At 43.1% G+C, this 18,996-nt stretch overlaps 1 protein-coding gene across 1 annotated transcript in view; it reads right to left on the minus strand.

Annotated features, from left to right (window-relative positions):
- Positions 1-538: 538 nt before the first annotated feature.
- Positions 539-18,996, minus strand: part of LOC126162397 (zinc carboxypeptidase-like) — a 53,817-nt gene continuing 35,359 nt past the window's right edge. The window contains exons 8-10 of the mRNA XM_049918889.1: positions 17,375-17,577; positions 12,399-12,483; positions 539-894 (exon numbers count right to left, since the gene is read on the minus strand). Of these exons, the coding sequence (XP_049774846.1) occupies positions 698-894; positions 12,399-12,483; positions 17,375-17,577 (485 nt within the window). The 3' untranslated portion in view covers positions 539-697. The remainder of the gene's footprint in view (positions 895-12,398; positions 12,484-17,374; positions 17,578-18,996) is intronic.

Raw genomic sequence — 18,996 nt, forward strand, 5'->3', positions numbered from 1 at the left:
CTATTCTCCAATGGCATTATCCCCATACACAGCGCAAATGTTCCTGGCTGCATCCGCTGCTGTCTGCCGTCTTTTGAACTTAAACAGAAGAATATCTCGGAAATGTACCGACTTCTCCACTTAGCACTCCATTTTCTAGCGTCCACATCTCCACAAACTGTCTGCAAATGATGAAATGACAAGATGTAAGCTCGAATAGCAACAGCGAACTACAAAAATGACAATCGATAAATAGACCCATAGCAACCGGAATACCAATATGCAAAACAAAAACGCTAAGAACTTCTGCACCAATCTAATACACCAGTAAACTTCAAGACGCGTATAGCTGACATGAGGAGTGTGAAAGGAAGAAACAAAAAGAAAAGTTTATAAGAGCGATTTGTTACACTGATACTTTTTGAGGTACATGGTATCCAAAACTGATATTAAAAAACAAAATTGTAACACTGGTTGAAAGAAGTACATCGAGAAAGGCTTTTAGTTTATCTGTTGAATTACGAAAGACAATTCTTATTTTACACTGTTTTACTAAGCCTGTCTTACTACGTTTCACAAATTCTTGGTGTTTTTAATTTTTTTTAGCAAGTACAAAGACTCTTTTTTTTTAAGAAGGTACTTCTCCAGCTTGAGTAAATACTTGACTTCCGTCTGGAGCAGTCTTTCTTCTTTGGAACGGCAGAAGGGCGTCGCTCCCCTAGCGGCTGGCGGTGCGCGCCACCGCTTCCTGCAGGATGGCGACCATGCTGTCGATGGTCTCTAGCGCGGTGGGCACGATCTGGTCCGCGGGCAGCAGGAAGCCGTACTGGCCCTCGTCGCGCAGCTCCCACTCGAACACGAAGCGCGTGCCCAGCGCCTTCTTCACCCAGTCGATGGAGCCGCCGGCGGCCGGGTCTGCAACAGGTGGACTCCCCTCAGGTTCGCTACATCACCCTGACCGTGGGGCACTAGAGCCGCTGCTACCAGCGCCGGGTTAATTCACACTCATACTGCGGGAATGGCTAGAGGACAAATGTAAGGATGTAGAGGCTTATCTCACTAGGGGTAAGATAGATACTGCCTACAGGAAAATTAGAGACACCTTTGGAGAAAAGAGAACCACTTGCATGAATATCAAGAGCTCAGATGGAAACCCAGTTCTAAGCAAAGAAGGGAAAGCAGAAAGGTGGAAGGCGTATATAGAGCGTCTATATAAGGGCGATGTACTTGAGGACAATGTTATGGAAATTGAAGAGGATGTAGATGAAGATGAAATGGGAGATACGATACTGAGTGAAGAGTTTGACAGAGCACTGAAAGACCTGAGTCGAAACAAGGCCCCCAGAGTAGACAAAATTCCATTAGAACTACTGACAGCCCTGGGAGAGCCAGTCCTGACAAAACTCTACCATCTGGTGAGCAAAATGTATGAGACAGGCGAAATACCCTCAGACTTCAAGAAGAATATAACAATTCCAATCCCAAAGAAAGCAGGCGTTGACAGATGTGAAAATTGCCGAACTATCAGTTTAGTAAGTCACGGCTGCAAAATACAAACGCGAATTCCTTACAGACGAATGGAGAAACTAGTAGAAGCTGACCTCGGGGAAGATCAGTTTGGAATCCGTAGAAATATGGGAACACGTGAGGCAATACTGACCCTACGACTTATCTTAAAAGCTACATTAAGGAAAGGCAAACCTACGTTTCTAGCATTTGTAGACTTAGAGAAAGCTTTTGACAATGCTGACTGGAATACTCTCTTTCAAATTCTGAAAGTGGCAGGGGTGAAATACAGGGAGCGAAAGGCTGTTTACAACTTGTACAGAAACCAGATGGCAGTTATAAGAGTCGAGGGACATGAGAGGGAAGCAGTGGATGGGAAGGGAGTGTGACAGGGTTGTATCCTCTCTCCGATGTTATTCAATCTGCATATTGAGCAAGCACTAAGGGAAACAAAAGAAAAATTCGGAGTAGGTATTAAGATCCATGGAGAAGAAGTAAAAACTTTGAGGGTCGCCGATGACATTGTAATTTTATCAGAGACAGCAAAGGACTTGGAAGAGCAGTTGAACGGAATGGACGGTGTCCTCAAAGGAGGATATAAGATGAACATCAACAAAAGCAAAACGAGGATAAAGGAGTGCAGTCGAATTCAGTCGGGTGATGCTGAGGGAATTAGATTAGAAAATGAGACACTTAAAGTAGTAAAGGAGTTTTGCTATTTGGGGAGCAAAATAACTGATGATGGTCGAAGTAGAGAAGATATAAAATGTAGATTGGCAATGGCAAGGAAAGCGTTTCTGAAGAAGAGAAATTTGTTAACATCGAGTATAGATTTAAGTGTCAGGAAGACGTTTCTGAAAGTATTTGTATGGAGCGCAGCCATGTATGGAAGTGAAACAAGGACGATAAATAGTTTGGACAAGGAGAGAATAGAAGCTTTCGAAATTTGGTGCTACAGAATAATGCTGAAGATTAGATTGGTAGATCACATAACTAATGATGAAGTACTGAATAGAATTGGGGATAAGAGGAGTTTGTGGCACAACTTGACAAAACGAAGGGACCCATTGGTAGGAAATGTTCTGAGGCATCAAGGGATCACAAATTTAGCATTGGAGGGCAGCGTGGAGGAAAAAAATCATAGAGGCAGATGAATACACTATCAGATTCAAAAGGATGTAGGTTGCAGTAAGTACTGGGAGATGAAGAGGTTTGCACAGGATAGGGTAGCTTGGAGAGGTGCATCAAACCAGTCTCAGGACTGAAGACCACAACAACAACTGTGGGAAATGTGTATAATAGCGTCAAACATCTGAAGTACGAGGTACGCGTTTCACTATTGCTAGATCCATACGAACGGTAACAAACAAGATATTTATTACTACGGACCGTTTCCTGTAATCTGTAAAAATTCACTATTTCTCACGTAAATGAAGTCAGATTCTCCATCTTCCACAGAAGATGTAAGACATGCCTCTACGCTCAAGGTGCGCTAATGCTATTTCGCCAGACCAGCAGTTCGCCAGTTCAGGAGCCAATTTCAGCACCAGACACTAACCAGCAGATGAGAAGAGATGGTAGAGTATACAGGGTGGTTCATTGATAGTGACTGGTCCAAATATCTCACGAAATAAGCATCAAACGAAAAAACTACAAAGAACGAAACTCGTCTAACTTGCAGGGGGAAACCAGATGACGCTATGGTTGGCTCGCTAGATGGCGCTGCCACAGGTCAAACGCATACCAACTCCTTTTTTTTTAAATAGGAACCCCCATTTTTTATTACATATTCGTGTAGTACGTAAAGAAATATGAATGTTTCAGTTGGACCACTTTTTTCGCTTTGTGATACATGGCGCTGTAATAGCCACAAACGTATAAGTACGTCGTATCACGTAACATTCCGCCAGTGCGGACGGTATTTGCTTCGTGATACATTACACGAGTTAAAATGGACCATTGTGATCAAAATGCCCAACGGTCATGTGCTATGTATGCTGCTCGGTATCCTGGACGACATCTCCCAAGTGTCGGGACCGGTCGCTGGATAGTTACGTTATTTAAGGAAACAGCAAGTGTTCTGCCACGTGTGAAACGTCAACCACGACCTGCAACAAATGATGATGCCCAAGTAGGTGTTTTAGCTGCTGTCGCGGCTAATCCTCACATCAGTAGCAGACAAATTGCGCGAGAATCGGGAATCTAAAAAATGTCAGTGTTGAGAATGCTACATCAACATCGATTGCATCCGTACCATATGCCTATGCACCAGGAATTGCATGGCGACGACTTTGAGCGTCGTGTGCAGTTCTGCCACTGGGCACAAAAGAAATTACGGGACGATGACAGATTTTTTGCATCCGTACTATTTAACGACGAAGCGTCATTCACCAACAGCGGTAACGTAAACCGCCATAATATACACTATTGGGCAACAGAAAATCCACAATGGCTGCGACAAGTGGAACATCAGCGACCTTGACGGGTTAATGTATGGTGCGGCATTATGGGAGGAAGGATAATTGGCCTCCATTTTATCGATGGTAATCAACATGCTGCAATGCATGCTGATTTCCTATGTAATGTTCTACCGATGTTACTACAAGATGTTTCGCTGCATGACAGAATGGCGATGTACTTCCAATATGATGGATGTCCGGCACATAGCTCGGGTGTGGTTGAAGCGGTATTGAATAGCATATTTCATGACAGGTGGATTGGTCGTCGAAGCACCATACCATGGCCCGCACGTTCACCGGATATGACGTCCCCGGATTTCTTTCTGTGGGGAAAGTTGAAGGATATTTGCTATCGTGATCCACCGACAACGCCTGACAACATGCATCATCGCATTGTCAATGCATGTGCGAACATTACGGAAGGCGAACTACTCGCTGTTGAAAGGAATGTCGTTACACGTATTGCCAAATGCATTGAGGTTGACGGACATCATTTTGAGCATTTATTACATTAATGTGGTATTTACAGGTAATCACACTGTAACAGCATGCCTTCTCAGAAATGATAAGTTCACAAAGGTACATGTATCACATTGGAACAACAGAAATAAAATGTTCAAACGTACCTACGTTCTGTATTTTAATTTTAAAAAACTACCTGTTACCAACTGTTCGTCTAAAATTGTGAGCCATATGTTTGTGGCTATCACAGCACCATCTATCACAGAGCGAAAAGACTGGTCCAACTAAAACATTCATATTTCTTTAGGTACTACCCGAATATGTAATAAAAACTGGAGGTTCCTATTAAAAAAAAACGCAGTTGATATCCGTTTCACCTGTGGCAGCGCCATCTAGCGGGCCAACCATAGCGCCAGCTTGTTTCCCCCTTCAAGCTAGACAAGTTTCGTTCTTTGTAATTTTTTCGTTTGACGCTTATTTCGTGAGATATTTGGCCCGATCACTATCAATGGACCACCCTGTATACGACAATGTGACAATGTCGGGGGTTAAATTCCAAATCTCTCCACAACATTTCACAGAATCAGATTAGATGACACTATCAATAATGGTCTGTCCATTGTGTAGGGACATTAGTAGAGGGGGCTTATAGGTACTCGAGACGTGTTGGTCGTGAGAAAGTGTGCCAGATAACGTGTTTCTCTATGTCACATCTCTCATAGTGTTACCAACGACACAATCACGACAATCCCCTGATAATTTATTGAGACAGAACACATCGCAAAGAAAAGGTGCCAGTGTACGCGGTAAAAGAAATATATCAGATATCGGCTAACGTACTATTTCGTCCAACATACATTCTTCGTAAGGATTACGAGAGTAAAATTAGAGGAATTCCGTCTTTTATGAATGTATGCCGACATTAATTCTGCCTTATACATGCATGAATGGAATAAGAGAGCGGCGAGAGAGAGACGTACCGGGTTCATTACGCGCAGCCTGCCACACTCCAAACGCTTCCCTGCGGATAACTGACGCAGACGTAGACACACGATAACTTGTACTAACTTCTTTCCGCTGAGTAGTGGAGCCTTGCTGTCTCTACCATTGGTTAATACCTTGTCTCCCCACTCTTCCAATGCACTCGGAAGACATAAGTAAAAGAATGGGTCTCTATGAGCCTCTGTTCCTGAAATTTTGGCTAAATGGCTCTGAGCACTATGCCACTTAACTTCTGATGTCATCAGTCGCCTAGAACTTAGAACTAATTAAACCTAACTAACCTAAGGACATCACACACATCCATGCCCGAGGCAGGATTCAAACCTGCGACCGGAGCGGTCGCTCGGTTCCAGATTGTAGCGCCCAGAACAGCACGGCCACTCCGGCCAGCACCCTGAAATTTTACTCTGTGGAACGAGGCGCTGCTGATGTTGGACTTGTAGACCAGAAGAGCAGTGTGCAAGTCCTGATTTAGTTTTTCCTTGACATACGTAAATCACTTTTGGAAAACACGGAGTGACAGCCTCAGAAAGATTGCGATCGAATCTTTTCCCCGTCCTTGTCCAACCGAACATGTGCAATGTCCACGGGATATCATACTTATTTTCTTCTCTACATCTAGACCTATATACATACACCGGAAGCCACCGTACGGTGCGTGGCGGAGCGTACCCTGAACTACTACTATTTACACTCCTGGAAATGGAAAAAAGAACACATTGACGCCGGTGTGCCAGACCCACCATACTTGCTCCGGACACTGCGAGAGGGCTGTACAAGCAATGATCACACGCACGGCACAGCGGACACACCAGGAACCGCGGTGTTGGCCGTCGAATGGCGCTAGCTGCGCAGCATTTGTGCACCGCCGCCGTCAGTGTCAGCCAGTTTGCCGTGGCATACGGAGCTCCATCGCAGTCTTTAACACTGGTAGCATGCCGCGACAGCGTGGACGTGAACCGTATGTGCAGTTGACGGACTTTGAGCGAGGGCGTATAGTGGGCATGCGGGAGGCCGGGTGGACGTACCGCCGAATTGCTCAACACGTGGGGCGTGAGGTCTCCACAGTACATCGATGTTGTCGCCAGTGGTCGGCGGAAGGTGCACGTGCCCGTCGACCTGGGACCGGACCGCAGCGACGCACGGATGCACGCCAAGACCGTAGGATCCTACGCAGTGCCGAAGGGGACCGCACCGCCACTTCCCAGCAAATTAGGGACACTGTTGCTCCTGGGGTATCGGCGAGGACCATTCGCAACCGTCTCCTTGAAGCTGGGCTACGGTCCCGCACACCGTTAGGCCGTCTTCCGCTCACGCCCCAACATCGTGCAGCCCGCCTCCAGTGTTGTCGCGACAGGCGTGAATGGAGGGACGAATGGAGACGTGTCGTCTTCAGCGATGAGAGTCGCTTCTGCCTTGGTGCCAATGATGGTCGTACGCGTGTTTGGCGCCGTGCAGGTGAGCGCCACAATCAGGACTGCATACGACCGAGGCACACAGGGTCAACACCCGGCATCATGGTGTGGGGAGCGATCTCCTACACTGGCCGTACACCACTGGTGATCGTCGAGGGGACACTGAATAGTGCACGGTACATCCAAACCGTCATCGAACCCATCGTTCTACCATTCCTAGACCGGCAAGGGAACGTGCTGTTCCAACAGGACAATGCACGTCCGCATGTATCCCGTGCCACCCAACGTGCTGTAGAAGGTGTAAGTCAACTACCCTGGCCAGCAAGATCTCCGGATCTGTCCCCCATTGAGCATGTTTGGGACTGGATGAAGCGTCGTCTCACACGGTCTGCACGTCCAGCACGAACGCTGGTCCAACTGAGGCGCCAGGTGGAAATGGCATGGCAAGCCGTTCCACAGGACTACATCCAGCATCTCTACGATCGTCTCCATGGGAGAATAGCAGCCTGCATTGCTGCGAAAGGTGGATACATACTGTACTAGTGCCGACATTGTGCATGCTCTGTTGCCTGTGTCTATGTGCCTGTGGTTCTGTCAGTGTGATCATGTGATGTATCTGACCCCAGGAATGTGTCAATAAAGTTTCCCCTTCCTGGGACAATGAATTCACGGTGTTCTTATTTCAATTTCCAGGAGTGTATTTTCTGTCTTGTTCCACTCGCAATATACATCCGTACGAGCCCTAATTCCTCTTGTCTTACGCGAAATATCTCTCGGCGGCAGTAGAATCATTAGGCAGTCAGCTTCAAATGCCGGTTCTCTGAATTTTCAATTGTGCTCTGCGAAAAGAACGTCACCTTCGCTCCAGGGATTCCCATTTGAGTTCCCGAAGCATCTCCACAATAGTTGCATGTCGTTCGAACCTACCAGTAACTGATCTATCAGACCACCTCTGAAATACTTCCGTGTCTTCGTTTAATCCGACGTGGTTCGAATCCAAAACACTCGAGCGGAACTCAAGAAAGGGTCGTACTATTGGTTTATATGCGGTCTCCATTACAGGTGAACCACAGTTTCATGAAATCCTCCCAATAAACCGAAGTCGACCATTCACCTTTCCTGCCACGGCCCTTACATGCTCGTTCCATTTCATATCGCTTTGCAACTTTACGCCTATATACTTAATCGACGTTACTCTGTCAAACTGCACACTACTCATGGCGTACTCGACCATTATGGATTTTTTCCCTTCTAATCTGCATTAGGTTACATTCTTCTACATCTACAACTAACAGCCACTCATTAGACCAAGTAGAAATTTACTCTATGCCATGTTGTATCCTCCTAGAGTCACTCAACTTCGATACCTTCCCGTAAACCACAGCATCGTCAGCAAACAACCGCAGACTGCTGCCCACGATGTCCGCCACATCAGTTATATATGTAGAAAATAAAAGCGTTCCTATCACACTTCCTGACTATACCCTCGTCTGTGATGAACGATCGCCGTCGAGAGAAAAAGGAATGGATTCTATTACTTAAGAAGCCTTCGAGCCGCTCACATATCTGGGAACCTATTACGTATTCTCGTACCTTCGTTAACTGTCTCCAGTGGGGAGCGAGTTAATTGCTTTTTTGGAAGTCTAGGAATATGGAATCTGCCTGTTGACCTTGATGCATAATTCGCAGGATATCATGTGAGAAAAGCGCAAACTGATTCGTGGAAAGAAACTACTTGATCTCAAAGAAATTTATTATATTCGAACTCAGAATATATTCAAGGATTCTACACCAAAACAATGTTAAAAATATCGGTCTGTAGTTTTGCGGGTCCGTTCTTTTACTGTAATTTTGCGGTTCCTTTGTTTACCCTACTTATGTACAGGAGTCGCCTGGTCTATCTTTCAGTTGCTTAGGACTTTGCGCTGGGCGAGAGATTCGCGGTAGATATAAGCAAAGTAAGGGAGCATGCCGTAGAGTACTCTTTGCAAACCCTAATTGGGACTCCATCCGGACCAGACGACTTATTTATTTTCAACCCTTTCAGTTGTTTCTGTGCGTCAGTGATTCCTGTTCCTATGTTCACCATACGGGAGTCTGTGAGATAGTCAAACTACGGTATGTTTGTACAATTCTGCTGAGTGAACGATTTCTTAAACGCGAAATTGAAGACTTCGATTATCTTTTTGCTATATTATTACTGTCATATCAGATTTTTGTGAATCTGTAGCTGTGTATCGGGAAACTTGATTATGAATGAACACTCAAGACAGAGGCAGTCATTTTCGAGTGCATCTTTTCTGCTTGGGAAACGGAACTTGCCTTGTAGTGTCTTCTACGAGAGATTATACGCTATGGTAGCCCTACGATGGCAAGTAATCAGCCTTCGAGACTGTTAGTTTATGTAAGTGTAATACAATGAATGTTTAGGAAATGTGTACGAAACGAAATGATCGTTATATTATAGGATACTAATTCGTATTGTGTCATGGTATCACTAACAAATGCATTTTGATAACACAAATTTGCCATATCTCAGGATTTCTGGGCGCAGTTGATAAATGGTGCGCTTCTGTGTGTCCTGTCGAGTTGCTGTTTCCATATTATGCATAACATTTCGATGACTGACCAGGCCGTCTTCTTCTGGCCCTGCGAGTTCTGCTGTTACGTGCACTCGCTGCCTGGGCACCAACCAGACTGTGAACCATTTATAGCTCAGTTCGATTCCCGACGCCCACTACTCCCTTTGATGCTCTTTTTGATTCAGAGCCAGCACTGATTATTCTGTGAAACGCTAATTCTCTGTCTTCCAACACCTGCGGATGCGATGGTGTGCTAGATCTTAATAAATTGAGTGCCGGACCACAAGCCTTGTGTAAGCTGAAACCAGTGTCCTTGTTTGTTAGGTTTTCTGATATCTTTATTTCGGTAGACTCCGTAATTATGCTGTCTCACAAACTTGTTTGCACCATGATACTGGTCTCATCGTACATCATTTCACGATTATATTCGGGGCAGGGCTTGACGACAGTTGACACGCTTGGTTGTTGTAGCTGCATGTATCGCTGATATTCCTTTCGTCCTTCTTCGACTGTTCTGATAGTCCACCCTAAGTGAGACGTGCCAACCTGCTTTCGGAGACTCAGATCGTCTTTGAAATTAAAAATGTTGATTACGACACTAAGATCGTCTTTAACAATACAAATGTTAATTACCATCTATGTCTCTGAAACCAAGGTTTGTGTTTCATTCCATGCGAATGTGACATACCTTACTTGGGACAGACTAACGGAATGGTCAAGGAGTAATATAAGGGACATCAAGGGAGACATTCGGCTAAAATGACCAAGCCCAGCACTGGAATATAATCATGAAATGAAATATGGTGATACCTGTTTCGTGGCGCAAACGACAGTTTTCTGGGAGAGTATAGTGAAGGAGTCTAGCGAAAGAAAGATATAAGAAACATTAATAAACAGGGACGAAGGTTTCAATTTAAGTAAGACTTGGAAGCTGGGATTCAGTTTATCGAGATCCCGTCGGCCATCGCATCCAGCAGTGTTGCGACACAGAGAATTTGAGTTACACGGAACAATCAGTGCCGGCTCTGAAAACAAGAGCATTAAAGGCTGTAGAGGGTGCGGCAATCGAATTGAACTATAAGCAGCGGTGCAAGACCATTAATAGCCGGCAGTGCGGTTGGAGTCCAGGCAGCGAATACACATAACAGCAGAAGTCTCAGCACCTGAAGAGGACGGCTTGGTTGGTCGTCGAAATACTGTGCATAACGCCGGCCATGGTGACCAAGCGGTTAAAGGCGCTACAGTCTGGAACCGCGCGGCCGCTACGGTCGCAGGTTCGAATCCTGCCTCGGGCATGGATGTGTGTGATGTCCTTAGGTTAATTAGGTTTAAGTAGTTCTAAGTTCTAGGGGACTGATGACCTTAGAAGTTAAGTCCCATAGTGCTCAGAGCCATTTGAACCATTTTTGAAATGTGCATAACATGGAAACAACAACAGAACACCCGCAATTACAGAACACACACAATTACACAGACAGAAACAAACAAACAAACACACACACACACACACACACACACACACACTCACAAAGAACTTAGGTGGACTTGGTTTCAGAGTAAACAAAGCGCTAAACTTGTGCACAGAGAATCAAGGTGACACTTTTCTGCATCGTTGTGTTTGGACGGGATCCATTAAATTGCAGAATAAAATATTTATCAGCATTCGTAATGGACGTAAGAGAACACTGCAAGCTGTTGGCAGAACACATGACATAAGAAGGAAATGTTACAGATAAACAAATAGTGTGGGATGTTTACTAAATAATAAAACAATGAACGAGCTACTAGCGTATGTGACAGATATAAAAGATCATTGAAAGGTATAAGTATTTTCATGCCTGAATGTCTCTAAAAATCTGGAAGAAGTTTTATGTTGATTCAGTATGTTTGTTAAAAATTTTGTGACGTGATTTAGATAGTAAACGCAAATCTCTAAATGTTCAACAAAATCCATCTTTAACCTATTGTCAGAAATGTGTAACACTGGAAGGTTGTCATCACAGAATATTCATGATCAGCAGTGTGTGAAACAAAGCTGGACTCACTTCACTTTTGGAATGGGAGGGCATCCATATACTCTTTGTAGCAGGTTGCAAAGTTTCTTCCTGTTTGTCCTACGTAGAAGCAAGAAGAAAAGCATGTAAGGTTACATATGCCCGACTTCTGATGCCACTGTCCAGTCGATTTACTGTTGTGAATAACTTTATTTTGCAATTTGTGGTCTGTATGGAAGGATTTTTTTTGTTTGGCAGGATGAAAAGATTTGCAACTTTTTCTGTGACATTTTACCGAGGAATTGAAGACATAAATTTTAGATTTCGTTTTTGGTATGCAGTGGTGAGGCGATTGCTGTAGTTTGCTTTTGTTTTGTTTAGTTATGATGTTTATAAGGGAGGGATTAGACTCACTAAAACAAAAGATTTAAGTATGTTTATTTCGTTACATGCATCTACTTCTCTGATAGGAATGCGGAGCATACGATTCTCAGCTGAACTGAAGAAAGAGAGTTTATGTTGGTTTATGTGGCAATGAGGTATTGTTAATGAATGGGTCAGTAGTAACAGGTTTTCAATATGGAAGGAATGCTTATTATTTTGACAGGAAACAGTCATGTCAAGGAAATTATTTCCTTCTGTTGTTCAAGTATTAATGTGATCTTTGATCTTCGGATCCATCTCACTCATTTCATCTGCTAGGTTATGCTAGGTTACTCAGTTCTTCTGTTCGGCCGTTAAAGCGTACAAGGAAACTTCACGATATACTGTAGAAAATTACCACTTTTGAAAATAACTTTTCAATTAACAACAGTCCTGATTTTCCATGTTCGCACGGATCAGAGTAGCGTTAAAGTGTGTGTAGCCACATACACTGTATCCCTAATCATCCATCGACCCTGCAGAAAAAGGATATTGTGCCAGCTCCATGTCATTGCGGCTTAACGCACAGCCATTACGCCGCGACCTGCGCAGTTCGCAGAGGAGACGGATACTTACAGATGATGTCATAGATGGTTCCATACTGGTACTGCGTGCCGTAGCGTTGTTTCAGGGCGTCCACTGCCTTCCCACCGATTTCCATCTGTTACGCAAACAGAAATTCTTGTTAGGTTATAAGCTAACACACAGGACGAAGTAAAATTAATCTCATAATAAGATCAGGATGGGGTTTGTACGTAAAATCGAGCATAATTTTCCAGAAAACAAGTGTTTGAAAATAGAGCATAGTGAAACCACGAAAACAGGACGATAGCCAGTTATCGGACACCATGTGAAAGTGTGAGCATTTAACTTAACTTGCCTCAGCTCACACCACTTTTGCTAAAGGAACCATCTTTTTTAGGGGGTTAAATTACATTGAAATAAAATTTTATACTGAATAGGTAAGTGTAGACAACTTTAAATTACAGTTCTCGCTTCGTTAGACACGATTTCGCTCTAATGTTTACGGCGTGAAGTTTGACTGTTGTTACCATCTAAACAAGAAGTACTGCAACTCTATTACGTTTTTAAGCCAATAATTATCACCATTAAAACAACTCGACAATAATTAGGTGGACTTCTGCGACTGAAATGTGAAATGTTCTCAATTATAAAATTTAAAGACCACGTGTATAATTTCTGCTAAATTAGGATAGTATAGATGAACTTATTTATTCCAACAAGTAAACTGTAGCTGAAGCCGATGAGAACAAAAACTGTATTTTAAACACTATTTTTCTAAAATATCATTTTCTTATTTTCAAAATTTCTACCTCCATCATTATTACGAAGTTTTCGTCCTCGAAAACATGATTAGGTCATACCCTCGAAAATTTTTGGCGTTCCGGAAACGATTTTCACAGCCTCAAAACATCATTGCGAACAGATGTGCATGCATATTGACTTCAGCGCACTCGTCTGTCTTTGACTGCCGTTTTGTGGAAGGAGCTCCAAGACGGTTCATTTCCGATCTCCTGTTATCCGGCGAATTTTGCTCTGTCCAAAGCGGACCTGTCACAGCTCTGGAATTCCCGCCGCAGAATGTGCCGAACAAAGATCTCGATAATCTTATTTGATTTTCCTTATTTGCAGTCGAAATACAGCAGTTACGGGTTTCAGAGAGAGTAAAGTGTTTTTGTTCCGCACAGTGTCTTTGTAATGCAGAATATGTATGGGTAACCAGATTTTAAGCAGGATGTGCTTGCAAGAAGTTGGCCATATATGCAGCTTTCTGAGAGATCTGATACTTATGTCAAACGAGACATTAATACGTTAATAGCTGCCTTTGTCATGTTTGTCGGATTCGGTGTTAACGAATTTATTGCTTAAGGTGTAAAGGCCGAATTTCTGAAATATGTTTTTATCTTGCCTATCATCTTGCGAGGAGGTATATGTGTAATGTAGAGCATGTTGGTACATATTATGTAAAACTACATTTCATAGATTTTATTTGAATGGTCCTTTTAGTATATAAAGTTGCCACCCTTCCTTCCTCCGTAAGAGATCTTCTAAAAACAAGTTCCACTGTCGGTGGCAAAAATTTTTTTAATATGAGTGTTTTGTACCATTTCCATCCCTCTTACGGGGTGCATAGTTTACGTGTTTGTGTGAGTTGTTAAAATTTTTAGTTTAAGGTAATCTGGTGTGTTGCAGATTTGCACTAGTGTAGTCTTTCAGAGGTTGTTGTGAGCGGTCGTGACTACGGCCGTGTTAAAAGGGAGCGACAAGGTTCTCAGCCCGAAAGCTCATACTATAAAAAAAAGTTATTTCTGCCTCTGAATAAATTGTAACTTGATATTTACAGGGTGCTTTCTGATTATAATTTTAAATCTGTTTAAAAATGGGCTTTTAGGAATAAAATTTCCATTTATTGAAAAAAAATTAATTTGTGTCATCAGTTACCCATTGGCAACTACTTACACGCTCACATAGTGTGATTAAATGTGTTAACGTCCTTGATGAATGGCTAGGAAATAAAGAAAATTCTTAAGAAAAGATTTTGAAATCAGTAAATTCACGGTTCAGTAGCGATATGCCAACAGTAACCAGTTAGGCATCAGAAACTGCAAGGAGAAATTGGGATAATTAGAAGAATTCTCTTTTGTAGGAAGGGGTATGGATCTACATGACTTGAAGCAAGAAGGCGACATAGAGCAATCTGACTTTCCAACAAAAGCAGCCGGTGTCTTTGACCTGACATGGTATTTCGTTTGTGATCACCAAAACTTCGATATCGAGGAAATGGAGAACAGGGAAAAGCAGAAGTTTAAATGTAATGTTACGAAATGATCTTATAAATTAAACGGACATATGGAGGGTAAAAAGTGGAACAGCTACTAATTGAGGCCTATGAAAAAAATTAATACGAAGAACATTTTGGTGGTACACCCGTGCTAAGACACCCAGGTTTCTTTAGCTAGATAAAAGGGAGCACGTGTCACGTTTGCCATGCTATTGACGTCTGCACAAAAATAGTTTAGCGTCTTTGGGTAGTGACATCGATTATTACTAGAGCTGTAAAACTACCGTAAGTTATAAAATAGTTCAAATGGCTCTGAGCACTATGGCACTTAACATCTGAGGTCATTAGTCCCCTAGACTTAAAACTACTTAAACCTAACTAACAAAGGACATCACACAGCCGGTCGGAGTGGCCATGCGGTTCTAGGCGCTACAGTCTGGAACCGCGTGACCGCTGAGGTCGCAGGTTCGAATCCTGCCTCGGGCATGGATGTGTTTGATGCCCTTAGGTTAGTTAGGTGTAAGTAGTTCTAAGTTCTAGGGCACCGATGACCACAGCAGTTAAGTCCCATAGTGCTCAGAGCCATTTGAACCATTTTTTTTTGGCATCACACACATCCATGGCCGAGCAGGATTCGAACCTGCGACCGTAGCGATCTCGCTGTTCCAGACTGAAGCGCCTAGAGCCGTAGGTTATCTTAGACTAACATAAGTAAGCACATGCTACGGTAGTTTGCCTAGTAGCTTTAGTTATTTAAGGTCGTGTTCGCATTACCTGTAAGTTAGATGTGTTTAATACCTATCAGGCATTACCTCTTAATGATCGCTTTCCTTAGGCATGCGATCAGTGTCCTACTAGATATCCCTAGAAATCGGAAATGGTGAACCATCTAGAAACTGAGCGAGGGTTTACAAAGAGTCAGGTGACCAACAGAACAGTTTTGTTCAACATTGTTTCCTCCCGTCTGTCACGTAAAAATAAATAGTATTTACAGCAAAACTGAAACTTTCAAGGTTTAATTGAGGTTTAATTCGAAAATTGATTTGTAATGTGAAACAGAGGGATGTGGTAGTAAAAATAAAGAACACAATACAGATTTGTCATTTAGCCCAAGGAAACGCAATTTCCTCAACAAAAAGGTAAAATGAAAAAAAAAAACCTGCGAAACAAAAACGTTTCAAACATTTGTCGAACTTATATAAAACAGACACTATGGCCACACAAATGAAGTATTTATATAAAACATGTTTCTGTTATTCATATACAATTCCACTTTTATCGATAATAACAGGAGACGTTTGCCTTTCGTCATGATGAAGAACGTTCCATCGAGTGCAAAATAACAACAGTTATTACATATATTTCTTATGTTTGTGTTGTGGCGTAACCACAAGCGCCGGAACGAAGAGGAAGAACGCATGACCAGAGAAGGCGGTGAGGAAACGTCAGCCAATAGCCCGCTGACAAGGACCGCGCCGTGCCAGGAGCGCCAAGTGAATATGAGCGCCGCTCCTGCCAGCCTCGGCCGTTCAGATCGCCTGTGTATACGGACATTAGTGGACAGGATTCACAGAGCAGTTGTAGTGAAAGGTGTCAACCGTTCGGGAACATTGTGTATAGCCAGGACTCTGAATTATATTGCATGTCGCCCATCGTTTGCGACAACGTTTTGTACATTCAATTAAAGTACTGTTAAATCTGCTTTATAGAAATAAAACTACTAATGGTATTTGCTTGAATTGTTGTATATGGGTCCTCGTCCTCCATCGGCTCCTTTCCCCCCTTCTCCCCCCCCCCTTCGTTTTTCCTCTCCTTCCGCCCTTTTTATTTTCCCATCGTCTGTACAGGTTCTCCCCACCTGCCCTCGGCTGTGGTATGTCATATTTGCCAACTTTTTAGTGCAGTGTTCAAGTGAACGTTCAGTGTTGTTCGGCTTTCCAAAAGTGTTGCGAACAGAAATCATGCTGTCGCTGGGTGTGAATTTTATGTCTCTTGCGAACAGAAACCAGACTGTCGCCGTGTTGTTTTAATTGTCTGTCTATTATTTTACCTGTCTGCTTCATATGTATTTTATTATTATCATCATCCCTTTGTTCTATGTTTTAAGTTTCACGATTTTTCCGCCGTGTTACCATTTAAGTCTCCGATTTTATCACCTGTTTTTATTATTTATTATCTTCATCTTTTTACAACAAATTCTGTAGGCTAAAGAGCGGCATACTAAGCTGCTGCCAGCCCGCCCCCTTAGGAGGGAATCGAAACTCAATAAAGAAAAAAAATGTTGTGTAGCATTCCGAGAATGCAGCATCCCTTAGGCACCATATACGAGATGAGTGGGCAAGACCCAACAGTTTGTGCATGTAAACTGTGCATGCATCAAAAGTAATTGCTTTGGTTACATAAAAGTGCAGCAGTTACACGATCCCTTAATTTTTGGTACTGCTAACCTTACTGTAAGGATATAAAATACACAATGGGCTAACACTGAATGATGTGCAGCTCTAATTATATGCAAAACAAACAAACAAACAAACAAACAAAAAAAGAAGTCACTGGCTCCGAATTCCTCAATTGTACTTTCATTTCTTTTCCTATCTTCGCTGTCAGTACTACTGGTAATGCTACCGTTTCCTAGGACATTTATTTAATGTAACAAAACTACCAAACCGTAATTTTAGTAGAGCGCGACTCTAGTTATTACTAAGTTAGCCTTGGATAGCTAAGGGAAATGATTGTGTGCAGTGCTCACCAGCTCGTCGTAGTTGTCGGGTCGCTCGTAGTTGAGGCCGTAGGGGATCATGAGCAGCTGTGAGTAGCTGTGCAGACTGAGGTAGACCAGCAGGTCGCCGGAGATGCTCTGCAGGAACTCGGAGAGGGTGCGCGTCTCCACCTCCGAGAAGACCGAAGGGCCGGCGTACGTCTCCGAGCACGATATGGCGCTGGCGCCCTCGTCTGCAAGCACGACACGGTAGGCTGGTTACACGCCGTTCTGATGCAGCCCCATATTATTAAGGGCGACGTGTCTGCTTAATTGACGGCCGCGGTGGTCTAAATCACTTCATGGCGAACAGCTTTTGCTATAGACAAAATGCTCGTTCACGCTTCCCAGCAACGGTAGGCAACCTTTAGTTTTCTCCGCTCTAGGATGATAAGATGTCACCGAAATTGCATGGTCTGCAAACTAAATGCGCGGCATACTGCTACTCTGAGCGATTGTCAACAAAAAATGTAAGAGTGATTGTCTCCAAACGGAGAAAGATATTTTAGAAGCGTATCACTAACTTTAATTTTGCTGGACTCAGCCCTTTCCCCCCGGAGCAGCAGATAACTGAATACGCACGCAGCAGAGTGTCTATGCACTGCCGCCTCTCAGGGATATAACCAGTACAAAAGCATGTCTGTTGTCATCCGGAAACGTTAGCGAACATTCGTCGCTAACAGAAGTTGTTTGCCATGCTGTGATCTGTCAACCCTTCCCCACCCTGTGATATGTCAGCCCTAGAAGTTTGATGCAAAGATTTAAGCTTGCTTACTTTCAGATTTGTTCTAAAAAGTCCTTACTTTTGCTGTTGGAGTTCATATGCGTTAGTGGTAGATGGAAACGGTGTGAAGATGATTTACAAACTGTTTTTTCCGTTAACATGCATCATTTTGTTTTACTAGTTTACATACCGTAAATTTAGTTTAGGATAGCTGAGAATTGTCGTGGTGACATGAAACCTTTTTGTCTACCCGTTCTTTCAGTTCTGAATTTCCCACTAACTTCATCAGTGTAATGGTAGCTATAGTATTGCATATATTCTTCAGCATACTAACATACATTGAATCAGTGCCTTATCTGACATGAGTGCTTAGCAGTTCCTTCCTGAACCATAAGAGAAGTGTAATTCTGTGTCTGTGGAAACTAAACGCCGTGTCAGAACAACGACAACATGTCAAAAGTTGCCAATTTTACTTTTTTATTGACTCGATGACTAGTTTCGGGCCGAGACCGATTTTCAAATCACCATAACAAAGTCAAAAATGGTATTTCCGAAGATGTGAAAACCGTGTCAAAAATGTGCAACGAACAGTCACAGAGCACACATGTTCGCTTATGATCTGTGATGAATTTGGTAATAGATAAGAATGGAGACATACTCGTGACAGCAGATTGCTTAAACATGAACTGTGCTACATTGCATTTTAATGAAAACGATATTCTGGCACACCAAAGGGAGAAATTATAGTTGAGATGGGCTTTAAATTATGTGCAGGCTAAGTTAGAACCATTTTATGAGAAAGGCAATGCTGCATCGCGAGCTACTTGTTGACTGGTGAAACTGTCAGCTGGGGTTTTTGACAAAAGCTGTTGAACAAAGCCTCGGTCCA

Source organism: Schistocerca cancellata, chromosome 1 (assembly GCF_023864275.1).
Source record: "Schistocerca cancellata isolate TAMUIC-IGC-003103 chromosome 1, iqSchCanc2.1, whole genome shotgun sequence".
NCBI lineage: Eukaryota > Metazoa > Arthropoda > Insecta > Orthoptera > Acrididae > Schistocerca > Schistocerca cancellata.